Source organism: Struthio camelus, chromosome 9, assembly GCF_040807025.1.
Source record: "Struthio camelus isolate bStrCam1 chromosome 9, bStrCam1.hap1, whole genome shotgun sequence".
In the NCBI taxonomy this organism is placed as follows: Eukaryota; Metazoa; Chordata; class Aves; order Struthioniformes; family Struthionidae; genus Struthio; species Struthio camelus.
This window is the reverse complement of record NC_090950.1, coordinates 26462474-26480622: the sequence shown is the minus strand read 5'-3', so window position 1 is coordinate 26480622 and position 18149 is coordinate 26462474. Positions and strand designations below refer to the sequence as shown.

Below are 18149 nucleotides of genomic sequence, written 5' to 3'. Positions count from 1 at the left end.
TCTGTTTCATGACTATCACATATTCGTTAATGTTCACAGTGCTGCTGCCCACATAACGCGTCTGAGTTCAGGAGAGAGGTTTAAGATGAAAATAAATGTGCTCTGTAAATTTAACCATATTACTTACAGTTTGCTTGTATTGCTTGTGTTTCTAACTGAATATGTTCAATTTAAATGGAAAATTTTCTGTAGATGGCAATTAGCATTCACTATTAATAGCGTCAAAGTGAAGTCCTAACCAAGGAACTTGCAATCCAGAGGGAATACAGACTCCTCCCTCCAAATATCTCCTGTGTTCTTCCATTATGCATTGATGTGTTTATACTTTACAATTTGACATTTACTTTTAGCAAAATAGAAGATGACAATTGACTACATAGGGATTTGTAACTGGAAATGTAGTGAAATTATCACAACACATGCCTAAACAGGTGGGTAATTTCAAGTCTCAAGTGTTACTGCTTGCAGTAACACAGCCCTTGGAAAACCCCTTTAAGCATGTCAGACCAGTTTGTATAGAATGTTTTTTTTATTTTTTGGAGAGGTTTTTGTTGCTTTGTACTTCCTTGCAGGCAGCAAGACATTTTGCCCCTCATTTTCATCCAGTTGCAAAGGTTATTGAGCTATGAAACACTTAGATGCACAAAAAGCATCAGAGGGGAGTTCTGGTTTTCTGTGATATGAAATGGCACATATGTATCCACCAGCCTGAGCCTACTTTTTTACTGGGTCATCAAGTTTTGTAATAAATTTTAGGAAGTCCCTTACATTAGCATGAATTCTGTCTTGGCCTTTCCCTCTGCATTAATTTGAATGTTCAAATTAGGTCACAGCTTAAAATAATTGAATCTGCTAAGATTTTCAACAAAATGTTTCAACTTTCCCAACTCTATTATTTCATCTCCTCTTCAAAACCACTGAAATCATATTGGAAAAAGATTCATCTAAATGGCAAGCATAAATTATTACCTAGGCAGATAAGCCCATATAGCATTAAATGTTATTTAAGACAAACTATAGGACCTGCTTGTGACACACTGTGCCTGTTTGTCTAACAGTCATGTAACAGCAAGGTGGTCCAAATGAACTCGATAAATTTCTTTCTTAAACTCCCAAAAGACCACATTCTCCCTCCCATAATTCTATTAGAGTCTACTGCTTTGGAGCAGATAAAAGAAGAGATAACCTCTCCATTCAGAATATAACATAGCAATTGTGCAGCTGATGATTGGAATATTTCCAGTGGAAGGACTTAATTATGGAACAAAATTAGTTTAATCTGACCTTTTTAGAGAATAATGCAAAAATAAGGGTTTTTTGTTTTTTTTTTTTTTGTGCAAATGTCTTCCTGGAATAACTAAAATAAGGAATAATTTGGTTCACTTTTTCTACAACAGGAAAAGGTGGTAGGATATGATAGTAGTGTTCTCACAGACATAACAAGCTAAGGGTGTTAATAAGACAGCATTTGTAGGGAGGGATAATGTATCTTAATAGACTAGCTAATAGAGTTGAAAAAACAGACAAGCTTTCAGACACACAAGCCCTTTTCAGGAAGAGCAGTTTCACCTCTGTGACTCTAAATTGCTAGCTTAATATCTAGTTATTGTACTGATCATGTCCTAGAAATGCCACAGATGGCGAAATAGATTTGATATTTGTTTGTATGATATCTATATTAATTACATTTGGAAAGCTCCTCTTGGGACAAAGACAAAACATAATAGCACAATCTCTAATTTATTCTAAGTGGTAAATAGCAATAAGTAGTTGCATCCATTTATATTACCAGCCATGTATGTTGCTGTGTTTTAGAGGATTTCTGTATGGGTATTTAGTGAGATGGGTTCAACTACACCGAGGAACAACTCACTTTAATAAAAAAAAAAAAAAAAAAAAAAGCTGGAACAAAAAGCCTCATCTGTTTCGTCAATCGTATCTCTGATTTCATGACATTTTGAATGCTTCTGAGCCATGCTGATGATACTGCATACAAGGGAAATGCATGAACAGGTGGTGATATTAACAGGCTTCTTATGGTTCTGAAAAATGAGGGAGAAATGTTTCATGTCATGAAAGTCAACATCAATAATCATCCATCTTGTGCAGATATGGAAGTCAGCCAGTGTGGTTCTTGCTGAGGAGGCGTGAGATATTTCTTTTGCATCAGAGCTGTTGCTCTGGACACAAGTCATAATTTGTCTAATATAGATAAATGAGGCAAATATTACTAATACTTCCCTTTTTTTTTTTTTAAATAAACTGAAAGCTCCCCCTTCTGGCACATGTCCTGAACTGAATGCAAGTTTCCTAGTGTCTACATTCCCTCTTCTGCTCTCTGTTAAAGATCCTTTTGACAAAGAATTCTTTAATACTCACATGTTTGTAATTTCTCAATATTTCCCATTTTGGACTGAGCTTTGGGGTTTGATGTGAAGTCATTTAACAGCAAGGGAGTCTCCTGAAGCTTTACTTGCAAATTTCATAAAACTTCTTTGCTTCCCATTTTGCTGCATGTTGTGTAGACTACAGAAAACAACTCTTTCAGAAAGTGCTAGCATTTTTTTCTCTTCAGAGCGATCATAGTGTGTCAGCTATAGCCCTACCATCTATTTTCCTAATAAATGTCCTGAAATCACTTTAAGAAACCTCCAGGATCTTTTTAAACGGACATTGTAGCTCTGCTGAGTAGCAGAACCTGCATGAGCCCAGGGAACCTGCACGCTGCGGGGTGGGTGGAAGCAAAGGGTGACTTGTTTAGGGCACAGTTAAGGCAACGGCTCTAACTGTTGTCTTGTCCCATAGATCCACGTTTCAAGGAGCCATTGTCAAATTTTCCCGTAATCCCCTAAAAATCGATGCAGTCCCCTATGCACGTCATATGACGAACTGGTATGTCACTGATTTTCCACAGTCACATACTTCTGCAAGGAAAGGGGAAGACTGCCCTACTGCGTGCAGCTGCAGGGTCCTGTAGTTCCCGTAGATTCCCAAGTTTTAATTTTCTTACAGTCGCTCGTACCATCCCTCAACTCCAAGCAGGTTAACCAAGGCTAGAGAAACTACTTAGGATGCTTTCACTAGATTTGCTGTCATAGATTCAACGACGTCCTCTATCAGTGTCTTATATCGGGTGGGGGTGAGAGTATTTTACAGGAGTGTGAAGACAGAGGAATGAATGTTTCTGTGCAGGAAGGACTGTATAAGGGCCATTTTTCCATGTGGACATGTACATCAGCTCTTCTTTGTATATAGAAGAAAGCAAGAGAGAATGAAGGAGAGTAGAATAAAACCCTCTCAACTCACTACTGAGTTGTGATAGTAAAATGAGACTGAATTAATTGCATTTTTGACTTCTTTGGTGGGCTTTCCATCAATATCTTAGGTCATCAAGATTGTATTTTCCTTTGTGGCAGTGATGATACTTTGCTTTTTAATGCACTTAAGCAGTAAATGTGGCAGTTTTCAGTTGTGAAATAGTGGTTGTTTTAAAGTCCAGTAGCAGAATAACGATTTACTACAGCTACACTGAATGAAGTATGCCCATTAGATTTGGTACATTAGGTCTGAAAGTGGGAGAATTGCTGGCCTGGCACCTTGTGCTGCTGGCCTGTTTCCTCTCCATGGAAACAAAAACCAGGCTTGACCTATGCAAACAAAGCTGCTTGCCCTAAATGTAGCATAGCGCAACTATGCAGGCAGCAAGGCCGATTAGGTTTCCGAGCGGTTTACAGTAGAGAAGGTCTGCTGGTCTAAATGTCTACACGTTTGACAGAATACCAGATGTACGCTTTCTATCTGAAGTTAAGTCAGGATAATGAAGTAACAAACGACACATGCATTTTATACATAGATACAGATACACACATGTACCTGGCTATATATATTGTTAAATGCATCAGTATTCATGGATATTTACATGTGTATTTCTTCTTAGAAGCATCTGAAAAGCTGCTTTTATTGTCATAATGAAACAGTAGGAGTCCTATGAGAGCAATTTTATGTTTTTGTCTGAAAAACTACTGTAAACTTTTCTTTTGAGCAGGCTGTCTGCACCAAAGAGAGTTAGATCAGGTTAACTTGAGCTAGAATAGAAGACCCATTAATATCTAATTAATGTGGAGATAATTGTTTTAAGGGTTGCACTTCTGCACAAAGCATGTACTGAAAAACAGTCACATTGTCGATTTAGTGAGTGCTAAATGAGTTTCCTATGCAAATGGAGGCACTGAGTTTCCTCATAATGCTGGTATTGTTTAAACATTTGTTTATTAAGCTGAGAAAACTGGAAATGTCAACCAGTGGGATCGAAAAGCAAAGCAATGTCCTTCATCAACAGAGACTATCTCCAGAGTTTTTATTGTCCGCCTTTTAGAGTCAGCTGCTCTAATGACCAGAGGAACAGCAATAATAAATACCAGGGTACTGCTGTGAGTAAAGTGCAAAGTGATCGTTCCTTTACCTGATGCGCTCCACTGTTTTTCTTCCCAGATCAATAAAAGGGAACAATTCTTGTGCTTCCTTGTTTACCCCTGAGCTCTTATCTTTTTGATGCTAAAGAGTCACTGGAGCAGCTTAAATTGCCTTTATCCTTCTAATGTAGATTCAATTAACTCAGGTTAATAGATACAAGCTGGAGTCCAGGGAATTGAAGAGCTGCTCACATTGTTCAGCCCAGCCAGTCCCGTGACATCAGCTCAATTTTGAGGGGGGCAGCAAAGCCAATGGGGTTAAAAAAGGAAAGGAAATGTTGTTGTAAGTTAAGGAATATCTTCACCAAACACAATGTATAGAAAAAATGGAGTGATTGTCCGTCAGGCACATGGAAAGCTCATGGCTGCATAAAAGTACATGACTACAATACACAGTTCGCCAAATTGCTTACAAAAATGTTTGTAGCATATCTGTTTGCCAAATGTTTACTCTTAAACTTAGTGAAATCAACACAAAATCTTTAGGAGTTACTAAGCTGTGACCTGTTCCATACTGAGATAAGTACTTGGTCTGTGATGTTTCTTCATCTTCCCTACATTAACATATCATGGCCAAAAGAGTGAATACCAAAAGAGTTATTCTAGGAAGAGTGCAAAACTGCAATTTGTTGCCCAGTGAATACAGAAAAAGATGTAGTTACACGATACTTAACTCCATATCGTTTTGAAGTATTACTTAGAAGATTGCAACAAGATCAGTCAGGAGAACACTTGCTAACCCTTTCTTTTTTATTTACATTCACAGGGTTTTTGAGTACTGGGGACCAAGCAGCAAAAGGAAACTACGGCCTCCTTGATCTAATTCAAGCTTTGCGATGGACTAGTGAGAATATTGGGTTCTTTGGTGGTGACCCATTAAGAATAACTGTTTTTGGATCTGGTGCAGGAGGTTCATGCGTCAATCTGTTGACTTTATCCCATTATTCTGAAGGTAACCGTTGGAGCAATTCAACCAAAGGTATTATGCGGGTTGCAAATTTTGACAATTTTGGTGTCTGCATGCCACCACCATTAGTACTATGTGACACTCTGTATATTCTCTTTGTTCCTATGAACTGTTGAGTTCAGCTCAATATTAAGCCAACTTTTTAAAGGCTATACTAGCTGCCTTCTCCCTCAGCTCTTCTGTGCATGTTTAAATTTTGGGTCACTTTCTTCTTTTTCCTATGGAGCTTTGTAGAAACACTTTATAGCAGACTTTTGAACAGCGTTTGCTCAGTGCATCATTTTTGTCTCTTTTCTTTCCTACCTAAGGGTGTCCTCTTTGGAAAACCAGTCAGTCATGCTCACAGTAGAAGAGGTCATCTATATTCAGTCAGTCATGAAAGGCATGTTTAGTTTATCATGAGGAGCAGAATTTAAAGAAAACTAAAATGACACAGTTTTTCTTTTCAGGCTAACAGCTGAAATACTTAAAACTATTATCTTATGTGAAGGAAACGAGTGCCTAGTTCAGAAATCTTTTGTCTGAAACTGCATGGATTTCACTTGCTGTCATCTAATAAAAGACTGGTTGAATGTTTTGCATGCATGATCCAAAATTGTCAAAGCATCCAAGTTGCAAATGGATTTTCTTCTGTATGTTTTTTACTATTCCTTAACTAACACCTTTTCTCTCTAGTTAAGGCAGACAGCAGGAAATTACAAACATGCTGTTTGAGGCCCAAGAACTTTTTCCTGTGATTTTGACACCAAAGTTCTGTACAATTTTTCTCATTTGCATGGCTCTTGCTATTGATCACATTATTTTTGTCTTACTGTTTTCACACATTTTTTTCTGTATTGTTCAGTTTGACGAGGGGCAGCATACTGTGCCCTATGCATAAGATAGAATAAAATAATTCCACCGACATTAGAAGAGTTGCATTCACCCAAAGCCCTGATCAATGGAAAGATTTTCATGGAATGTCAGTTTGTTTAGACCAGACCGTACACTATTTTAAATGAGAAGAATCTAGCTTTTACATAAAAGTTCTAGTGGAAAATAGTCAGACCATGGTTTAAATTGTAGTGTATTTCCATAATTTAATTTCTAATGTTATTTTTTTTCTTATCTGCCGGCTTTTAAATATGATATATTTATAAACTAGCCTGTAAGAACAAGCTGTAAGCATGATGTTCATTACACTGTGTAATCTGGGGATCACACTGCACAATTGGTTTGTCATCAAAACTCACAAAAAGTAAATTTTGTCATACAGGATTTAGCTTAGGGCTGAATAACGAGACCTGGTTTCTCTTCCCTTATCTCTTACTTGATCTTGAGCTCATAGACATAACCTGACCGTAGTGTGATATGCCAATATCTACAACATCTGGACAGTCATGTTCTGCCTCTAATCAGCAAACTTTACACTATCATATTCTGACACATCTATAATTCTATCAGGAGCCGAATTTGTATGGGTGACTGATACAATTTGCCAACCTAATGGTTCAAAGGATTTGGAGGAGCTTAAGGGGGGAGGGATGTGTACTTAAGATCTAATTGTAAAAGTAAATTTTTCAGGTTTTTTTAAATGAAAAAAAGCAAAACCACGCTTCATTTAATTTTGGATTAAACAAAACAACATGCTGCACATATTTGTTATGTTCCATTTGGGAGTTATTTGACCCATCATTTAAAAAAAATATTAAAATAAAAATTGATCAGCTTGAAATAAGAAATGTTCTTGCAAATTTTCAAACGCTTTGAAATAGCTTAACCTTTTCCAAACACTTTTGAGTCAAATTGTTAACCCGTCTTTTTGGTAAGCTGTAACGTAAGATGCTCTCTTTGCTTCCCTCATTTCCCATTGGAAAGATCACTTGGTAGTTGAGAGGAAGCATTCAATCTACTTCAAGATGATGCTGTTCATAGCTAGCCATCTGCAAGTGAGCAGAACAGCACTGGTCTTTAGAAAGTGCTCTGAAAATGTACATGAATAAATTCAAATTATTATTATTTACTTTGGTGAGACTTTGATTAGGAGCCACAAAGTGCCCACTGAGCATTTAAATCTTCTTTATATCACTCTGATGCCCATAAGCTGTAGTAATCATATACATTATCAGATAGAAATGTAGTTCCCCTTCCTGTATAATACCAATTTCTGCCGGGAACTATGTGATAGAATGGAAACAATTTTTCATACTGTTGCACATTTTTCACCAAATGGATTGAGAGGAGAGACATTTTCTTGAGTATTCTTCAAGAGAAGGAACGGTGTTTTGGCTCATTTAATAAGATAACTTTATGGCCAGTGAACTTGACCACTTTTAACTTAATCCTACATTTAATGTTTATGTAGTGCTTAGCAAGCCATGCTGCTTAGGTCAGCATTTTCCTAATCTGTAGCTTGCTCTTCTGTTCTTATTAAGAGTTATTTAATAAAGCAATAAAAATAGATTTACACAATATGCAAAAAAAAGGAACATTATGAAGTATTATGAAATACGTCTTTGTGAAAATTCAGCTTTGTCATTGTGTTACCTTTATTACAATGCCTAGGTCCTCTGTAGTAATTCCACTGACTTAGAGCTGCTAAACATCTGACCTTGCAGGCATGCAAACAATTTTTAATTGCTCTATTTTCAAGTTATTTCTTATTTTTCACTCATATGTTGCAAGGAAATAACATCTTGGATATGATTCCTCTCACAAATTTAGGGAGAGGCTTGAATTTACGTATTTCAATATGCACGTTTGAATATTTAAATATGTATTTCATATTTACAATTTCAGTCCCTACACCTATCTGATTTTGAAACTTTTGGATTTGGCCCTAATACAGTCTATAATGATTTTAACATTCCTCAGAAATTTGTTAAACGTTTCCTGCCAGCAGTGAATTCTAACTAACTTCTGAGTTATGCAGAGGCTGATACTGCAGTCAAATCTAAAAAGGCACACCTCTGACATCATTTACAGACTGTGGAATTTTTTTGATTTATGGTAATATGTTGTTAAGCAAACTAAAGGACGTGTTTTGCATTGCTGGAATCAAATTCTGAGGTAAACTGAGCACCTTAACCCCTATTCCTTTGGTGGTAGTTTCCAGCTATTCATCAAGCATTGGACCAAAGATAGAAAGATACATCCTTAGCAAAATTGAGTAGGTGGGGCCAGATCTTACTTCTAGTTCTTGAATAGCTGCTCTGAAGTCAATGCAATTGCTCTAGTTATCCCTCAGCATAAGTAAAATGAAATTTTGACCCAGATATCTTATTTCAGTACAACCTACATATGCTATAGAGCATATTGTGCTACCCACAGTGAGCTACAGGAGATACAGTCCAGTTCAAAGAATTTTCCAGTGATTAGTGCAAAATATGTACAACTGAAATGAACTGAATGCATTGCCATGAAATGCAAACAATTAGAAAGTTCACAGGTGCTTAAATATAGGCTGAGTTTCTGTTGGACTGACATTAGAGATCAGCATTGTAGGAGAACGATTTTTCTCCTTTTTGCTGCGCAAGGTTTAGATTCAAAATCCCTTTTGGAACTGGAATTAGACTCTTCAAAAACAGTGGAAAACAGCAAAGGTGGCCCAACGCAGAAGGGAGCAGAAGAAGTGTGAGGACAGGGGTGGGTACTTGATTGCATTAAATTCATTGGAAAAAAAATTAATTAACTACAAGGCAGGGAGGCTTTCACTCATGATGTGCTCAAGAATACTTAGAGAAGGGAGAGGAAAAGTTATTTAAACAAATTTTGTTACTTCTGTGAGTGGAGTTCCTGGTCCAGAGTGCTAGTTAAACTAATATAATTCAAATTAATTGCACAGAAGTCTTTGGGATTTGCTAGAGGTTTATGTGCAGAGCCAGATCACTCTCTCTCTCTCCTAAATGAGTACCTGAACATATGTTTAAATCTCTGAATAACAAGGCTAAACAGTCAGTGTAAAATATATGTCTTTTTTTTGACGCGTGATCACCATAAACCTTCATTAAAGAAAGACTCTGAGATAAAGGATCTTGACTCTTAGATAAATTACTTATAAATTTAACAGCTGCCTCACAGTTTGTCATCCAGAATATAAACTTTGCTATAATATAGAATACAAACGCACTGCACCTGTCAAGCCAAGTTTAATCCCAAACGGAACATGAAAAAGCAGTATATTCAGTTAATTTAAAACATAGTCATATGCATGCATGCTGCTGATGGCTTGAACAATATCCAGAAATTCAGTCAATTTCAGAGACTTGTTGGCTTTTTCTCTAACCTATTAATTATATTTAATGGTAGGATTTTTTTTTGCAAAGCTAATAGTATTATCCTACATGAGATAATACCACTTCTTTTTCTTCCCGAGTTCATTCTGAAAGTCTAATCCTCAGCTGCACTACATAGAGGTAGAATCATTTGCTTCGATTTCTGCACATATCACATTTCTTTTGTATACATTACCTGTAGATACAATGACAGTCCGATCTCACCATCTTGTGTATTTATCTATTACTAAGGTTTTTTTCAAGTATCTCTTTTGTTGAAAGTTTTCTGTTGTTTCAAAAAAAACTCTTTGAATCTTTTAAATATGTAGCTCTTTCAAGGTCATTTCAGTAGTTTTAAAATATTTCTCCCCACAGGACTTTTTCAAAGAGCAATAGCTCAAAGTGGAACAGCTCTCTCCAGCTGGGCAGTTAGTTTTCAACCTGCAAAATACGCCAGGATGTTGGCTACAAAAGTTGGTTGCAACATGTCAGACACTGTAGAGTTGGTAGAATGTCTACAGAAGAAGCCTTATAGAGAACTTGTTGATCAGGACATTCAACCCGCAAGATACCATATAGCCTTTGGACCTGTAATTGATGGTGATGTGATACCAGATGATCCTCAGATATTGATGGAACAAGGAGAATTTCTCAATTACGACATCATGTTGGGAGTTAACCAAGGGGAAGGGTTAAAATTTGTTGAAAATATTGTGGATAGCGAAGATGGCATATCAGCTAGTGATTTTGACTTTGCAGTTTCTAATTTTGTTGATAACTTATATGGATACCCTGAAGGAAAAGACATATTGAGGGAAACTATTAAGTTTATGTACACAGACTGGGCAGATCGACACAATCCTGAGACCAGAAGGAAAACATTGCTGGCTTTGTTTACTGATCACCAGTGGGTTGCACCAGCAGTGGCTACAGCAGATCTTCACTCAAATTTTGGGTCGCCTACGTATTTCTATGCCTTCTACCACCATTGCCAGACAGATCAGGTACCTGCATGGGCAGATGCAGCCCATGGAGATGAGGTTCCTTACGTGTTAGGAATTCCCATGATTGGTCCTACTGAATTATTTCCTTGTAATTTCTCCAAAAATGATGTCATGCTAAGTGCAGTGGTGATGACATACTGGACAAACTTTGCAAAAACTGGGTGAGTACCAGATAAAGAATAATCTTGTATACACACTCGAGGCCTAGCTGTGCAGTGCTTTCCCTTGGTTATCTGCCTTGGGAATACTTCTGTACTTGCATAAACAAGAATTGGGCTGGACATTTATGTTCTTTGTAACGTCCCTCCCTCAGCTCACTTGTTCGTTCTAGCAAAAAGAGGGAAAAAATTTCTTTGTGGCCATTCTGCATGAAGTAGTTCAAAAATTACTTTCCACATAAAAATAATTACGAGATCCCCAGAAAAGTGCAAAACCAAGCATTTAACATGTATGGGTAGTTAAAAATGCTTGCATTGATAATTAACTTTACTCCAGTACTGATGACATTTTGATCCCATGGGATAGGAAATGACACAAATATTGCATCAAACATCAATTATTTTGATCATGCATTCTGTTTTAAAATGAGACTTCTAACTATAAAATACATGATTCAGAACTTGAGAGTATCAGTGTTTTCAACAATTTTCTGGTAGTTCAGAACAATTTTCTACCTTCAGCCACTGGACTATTTTCTAAGTCTTTATGTGCTTTACTGAGTTATGCACTGCTGTGGTCTTTCTCCTCTGGAAGACCACAGATACTGCGTATGAACTGAAATACTGAGCTTTAAACTACTAAAAAAAGAAAAAAAAAGTTTAACGGCCTCTCACACGGATCTCTCAGAGACATTTGTCCACATCACGGCACCACCGCCAATCTGTCCTCAGCAGTAAAAATTTCAGTGTGAGAGATACTGCCATTTGGGGAACCAGGGAGGTCACTGAAGTCAAGTAAAAGTTGTCTATGTGTATAATGTTGTTTCTAAGCAATGTTATTAAGGCCTCTTATTTTAGGAAGCGGACTCTGCCTTTTTCAAAAGCAGATTGAAACATTAAGTATAAAATATTAAATTTATAATTCCTTTTGAAATACTGTGTAACATTTCAGATTTTCTTTTTCTTAGTGACCCGAATCAACCAGTGCCACAAGATACGAAATTCATTCATACAAAACCAAATCGTTTCGAAGAAGTAGCATGGACCAGATATTCTCAGAAAGACCAACTGTATCTTCACATTGGATTAAAACCACGAGTGAAAGAACATTATAGGGCCAATAAAGTGAACCTTTGGTTGGAACTGGTACCTCATCTGCACAATCTTAACGACATTTCACAGTATACCTCTACCACAACTAAAGTGCCATCAACTGATAATACTTTCAGACCAACAAGGAAAAATTCTGTTTCTGTTACGTCAGCCTTTCCTACAGCCAAACAAGATGATCCCAAACAACAGCCGAGCCCATTTTCAGTGGATCAAAGGGACTATTCAACAGAATTGAGTGTTACTATTGCAGTTGGTGCATCTTTGCTGTTCCTGAACATTTTGGCCTTTGCAGCACTGTACTACAAAAAAGACAAGCGGAGACATGATGTTCATAGGAGATGTAGCCCGCAGCGTACTACTACCAATGATCTTACCCATGCACAAGAAGAGGAGATAATGTCCCTCCAAATGAAGCACACTGACTTGGATCATGAATGTGAGTCCATCCATCCACATGAGGTGGTTCTTAGGACCGCCTGTCCCCCAGACTACACGCTAGCTATGAGAAGGTCTCCTGATGATATTCCCTTAATGACACCCAACACCATCACAATGATTCCCAACACTATACCGGGGATTCAGCCCCTACACACATTCAATACATTTACTGGAGGACAGAACAATACTCTGCCCCATCCTCATCCCCACCCCCATTCACACTCAACAACCAGGGTATAGCCAGACAAGATGAAACAAACTTTATTTTTTGATGGATTACAGTAGGTGATATTACTGAAGATTACTTGGCTTTCAACCTACAAGACTCTTACTATTTAAATATGGAGGAATATTATGTGAATATACATATCAAGAACTTTTGGGGTTTTGAAAAAAATGAATTGTACATATATCAAATGAACTTAAGAAACAAACAAACAAAAACAACAAAAAAAAAACAAAAACCCAACTGTTTGCAATTGCTTGAAGCAGTTGTCCTGAATGATACTTTTTCATTCACATTCAAGTATTAATTTTTTGAAGATTTAAGTTACGTAATGGAATTAGGCATGTGCAACACAAACAGGAAAGAACTATGACTGAAATTTAAGATACCTATAAATATGCACAAGGGACACACTAATGGAATGTCAGATAATTTTCACCAATTTTTATTTGGACCTGTTTTATTGTGTAGACCATATTTACATATTTGAATAAGTACACAAAGCACCAATGCTGTTAAGGCCTTAGAAGGGGGCTCATGCTGAAATCTGCCAGTCAGACAAAGAAGTTTTACAGCCTGGCAGGTACAACATTATCACATAAGTGCTGTCAGTATAAAAGTTGTGGGAATAAAGGAAACTGGATATTTTTAGCACGATGTGCATGATAATTTATATGCTTGGTGGCTGTGCTGCTGATTAAGCCGTAATTAAAATTCTTCTCATCCCATTGGAGTTTTTAATAGAAGCTTTCTCCATCAATTGGCACAACCTAAAGAAGATTTTTAAAGGGGGAAAAGTAATTATAGTAAAATATATCACAGTAGCTTCAGTAATAAAAGGAATTGCAACAATTCTTAAAGGTATTTGATGATATTCTAGGTATACAGTGGTGAACATTCGCTGATATGACTCCCAGAAAAGAATTCCGTGTTGTTCGTGTTCTTTTTCTTTTCCACCTAAATAATTGCGAACTTTAACATAACTGTAACTTTAATGGAATCTCCTTTGATGAAGTATTTATAATTTGCTGTTACAATATATTTATTCAGTTCAAATTGGTAAGGTAAAGTGTGTCCAAAGATGTAATTGCAATGATATTTTGCAGTATGAGGATGCCCCAATATTACCACTCTGATCACAGTTCTCAGTTTATTGTTTAAACTCATGTTGCATGTGACAAAGTTTACTTACAATACTTCAATATAAAGTTCGTTCCCTTTTTGCTATACATTAGCTTTGCCATTCAAATGAATTCACTAGACAGGATTGCAACGGTGTAGATAAAGAGGGTATATAGGGACAAGGAGAGAGCCAACAACTGGAAATTTTAAAATCTGAATACTATATATGTTTGTGTGATTTTAAATGAATGTTCTAAAATCACAAAAATTTTTCATTCCCCTGTTGCTTTCCAGTAATTATATATGATGGTCCTTTCAAAATGTTTGTATATGTAATCAGATGTACATTTATATAAAAGAAATAATTGAGATGGACTTAAGAGCACATCCCTGATAAATACTTTCTCTCTTACCTGTACTATATTTCTATTAGACTAAAGTTATGTGATTTTTTTTTACATTTTTTCAAATTACTAGCAATTTTGATAGTTTGTAAGATAATGCAAAGAACTTTCTCTGACAAACTAACTGCAGTAACAGAAACATTTCTTTTCAGTTACTCTTTTTCAAGAATGAAAGCTTATTACACACAAAAAATTGTATACTACTTGATGGAAAATTACTTTGTACTTCTTGGCCATATTACTGGTCACTGAGTGAAATAAAGATAATCTGGATAACGAATATTATTCCAATGCTAAGAGACCTGATCTTTGCTCATTAAAGAGCTAAAATGTTTATTGCTGTTTTGTCATTTTTTAATGAAGTAATGGTAACTGTCTCAAATAAAGAGTAATATCTTAAGACCAGTCTGGTTTTTGAAGACATGAACAGGCCTTCTACAAATAAAACGGCTGCATATTTATAGGCCAGTCCCATCTAAAACCATTTTTTACAAAAATATGGACATTGTGAATCTATGATGTATTGCATTGTATTGCACACAAATCTCCAAGAGTTTTCAGGAGTAAGTTAAACATATAAGTATCAGGACTGAAAAAAGCAAAGGAACAGGCCTAATTGAAATAAATCTGCAGTACTGCATGACAGGAAAAATCACCTGTTTTTTACTGTTTGGGTGACTGAACTTTCATAAAATGGTTGCTAGAAAGTTCCAGGTGTTTACTAACAACAAGCACAAACTTTAAAACTGACCCTAAAAGCAAAATAAAGTATTACAATCTCAGTCATTTTATTTAGCTAAAAAGAATAGAAACGTATGTGTTTAATGAGTGCGTTTTACAATCCCCGGTTTTAAAAGAAGTACTTTTTGGTAGAAGTATAAAGAACAGTCTTCAAAATCCAGGGCGGTCTGTGTGCAATTTCTGCCTGATGTGGTTGTGCTTTTAGACTGTGACCTGCCAATGTAAACCAATAAAAAGAATTGTCTGCCATCTGATAATTATTGTTTAATAGGAAGATTGTATTTTGCTATGTTGATGAAACAAAACAGAAAAATACAAAAATATTGATGGCCATAAAACAAGATATACATGAAATATGATTTTATGTGCTTTTCTTAACTTTATCAAAACCAAAATAACTTTCTACTCTAGTTTATTTGTGGCCATATATCTATATATCTCTATATATACAGTATCTGGTAATTGTTTACTTTTATTAGTTACAAAATAAATGATTTAGGTAAACCAAGCATGACACTACACTTTATTTCTGTCAGCCAATAGTATTTTAAATGTGAAAGATGAAGGCGACAACACAAATTTTAAAACTCCTGTTTGAAAAGAGTTAATTCATGCGATGCAGATACTGTGAATGATATTTTAGTGGCTACTTTATAATTACAGCAGCTAGCTTTCTGAAAGTAAGATGGTGTCCAGCATTTTAACACAACATTAAGAAAGACCAAGAGCTGTTTTACAGCTGGAACATAATAAAAATATAGAAAATGGTTTTGGAATATCTTTATTATGCTTCATGGAATATCAGTTGGTTCTTTTCAAAATTACACATTTATCTGTTTGAGTTGTTTTCCACAGTAGCCTAAAAGAACGCAAAACTGAGTGTGATATTTAATTTCTTGTATCATCCTTGGTCCACATTTCCAATAAAAGCAGGATATTAGTCAGTCTTTGGAAATTCAGTGAAAATATAAAAAGCCTGCATTTATTGCTTTCACACTTTTGTAAATATGTTTGCAGACCTTTTTAAGAAAATGTATTCTACCATTTTGAGAAAAAAATAACAATGGAATCATTGTCTCGTTTATCTATTAAAATTACAGGCAATATAATGTGCTGTGCTGACATTTCTAGGAGAAATAAAGCAGATAAAAACACATTTTGCTTAATGGTATCTCAGTTGGTTATACGTGGTATTCTCTACCCACCCCTCTCAGGGCACAGATGAACTAGCTGCATATAATGCTCCAATTCCTATATGTTAACAATAACATAGTTAATGTTTTTACTGTCTCTTCTAGATATGGATCCTTATCTTGCAATACTTTAGTTATTGGATAATTTGGTTACTGAAACACCCTGAAAACAGGGTGAATAGCAGTCTTGACAAATAAACATGTTACAGCTTTGAAGACACCACTGCACAGAAAATACTGGGATTTTTGCCACATACACTACTCCAGCCAGTATAGTGTTTGTCACAGATTTCCAGAAACATGAGTAAACAGGGAATTTTAACTTTCTGCACCATGCAGATTAAATACTAAGGTAAATGCAAGTGCTCAATGTTGAAGCGACACTGATATCTCATTGTGCATTCCCCACTGTTATTGATCAGTTGCTCAGCTGATGAAATTTTTTTAGCACCAGCTGAATTAGCATTTATCATAGGACCATTGACATCAATGAAGCTCTGACAGTTTATACCAGCTGTAGATCTGCTTGCAGACCTTTAACGTTCATCATGGCTCATCTCACCTTCCAGTTTTGCATGTCTCCTCACACACGCACACTCACAGAATTACTACAAATATAACTACTGATCAATGAGCACTATCAGGTGCTAAAATGTGCATATAGTTATTTGTATGGAAGTCTGAAATCCAGCAAACAGGAGGCTTATACATAAAAAAATCCCTCCTGATTAATTTGTTACAGAGAAAAGCTTTGTAACAATTTGCAGCATTAGCATGCTACAGTAAATTTCATGTTAAAATCTTAAAAACAACAAAAAGAAGAGAACATCCAGTTCCGTGCCTGATCCTCAAATCCATATGTTGGCCTATCTCAACTATGTCAAAGATGCAATGGCACTTCATACCGGTCGTAAACCTGGTCTGATGGGCTCCGTTCTGGATGATCAGGGAGCGAACAGGCATATAACTGAGCTGCACACTTGCTGTAAATTCAGTACAGATATAGCTGGACTTACTCTGTCATCTGAATTTTCCCCTCTCAGTGTTAACAACTCCAGCTATTCTGCATTTATGACATTAGCCTCAGAACTGTGCCATTTCAAAATAATAATAAATATAGAGTTCTTAGTAAGTCTGTATGTTTGAGTATTTAGCATTCAAGGTTTTCTGCTTTACAGCTGTGAGAGCTGGTAAGGTTTTGTTTTAAATGGAATTTGGCAATATCCACAACCAGAGTTAATAATACCAGATCTCAGATAACAAGAAGTTCCTGAAAGAGTATGTGAGCTGATAACACTGTAACTGCATTATTTAGAAAGAAAACAAAAAAAGTAAAATTCTGCATTAGTGATTCTCATGAGTTGCTGTGGAAGTTAAGGAGAATTTTGCTTATGACCTTACTTAAAGAATGATTGGTTCAGAAATCTGTGTGTGAACTCCTGTGTGTTCTGTATAAAAGTTAATTTAAATAGCTATGACCACGGTTTCAAAGCATCTTTGGATGTTTCCAGATCTCCCCGAGTTACTTATCTATCTGTATTTCTGCAGAGAGGAGTGTGCATGATCAGGTATGAAGTGGCAGAATGCGGATCAGGTCTTTCCAAAAATATATGTTGTGATACTGCAGTGTTAAACCTCAGCTAATATACCTCATTTTTTCAGCAGGCTTTGTAAGCTTGGTCTCAGCACCATGTCAATGTGGCCATATGGCTTCTAGACTGGAGCTTCATTGTATCTCAGTGGTGTGGAGGCTAGGAAAGGAAAATGTGTGACTGTGAAAATGGATATTTGCAGGCATCTATATACATATACTTGCTATAAATTAGCACTGCAATAGGCGGGGAAGAACTAATCTTCCAGCTCCTTAGCAGGAGGCAGTTTCAGTTGGCTAACTTTGGGAGAGTGAGGGGTACAACATACCTATTTCATCCAATTTTCATAAATTGGTAGAACTGCAGTAGTTTAAAGCAATTAAGATGCTATGAACAGTTCTAAAATTAATTTATGATTTATTTGTCTCCAAATACACTTTCAGAAGAATTTATGCAATAATTCACT

At 36.2% G+C, this 18149-nt stretch overlaps 1 protein-coding gene across 10 annotated transcripts in view; it reads left to right on the top strand.

The window, feature by feature from the left end:
• The window catches only part of NLGN1 (neuroligin 1), a 397001-nt gene extending 380947 nt beyond the window's left edge, over positions 1–16054 (top strand). For 7 of the 10 annotated variants that reach the window (XM_009673763.2, XM_009673764.2, XM_068954456.1 and 4 more), the window contains 3 exons: positions 5239–5451; positions 10068–10857; positions 11823–16054. In XM_009673763.2, coding sequence (XP_009672058.1) covers positions 5239–5451; positions 10068–10857; positions 11823–12645 — 1826 coding nt within the window. In that variant the 3' untranslated portion in view covers positions 12646–16054. The remainder of the gene's footprint in view (positions 1–5238; positions 5452–10067; positions 10858–11822) is intronic. The other 3 variants (XM_068954459.1, XM_068954457.1, XM_068954461.1) reach the window with 1 other exon arrangement.
• The last annotated feature ends 2095 nt before the right edge of the window (positions 16055–18149 follow it).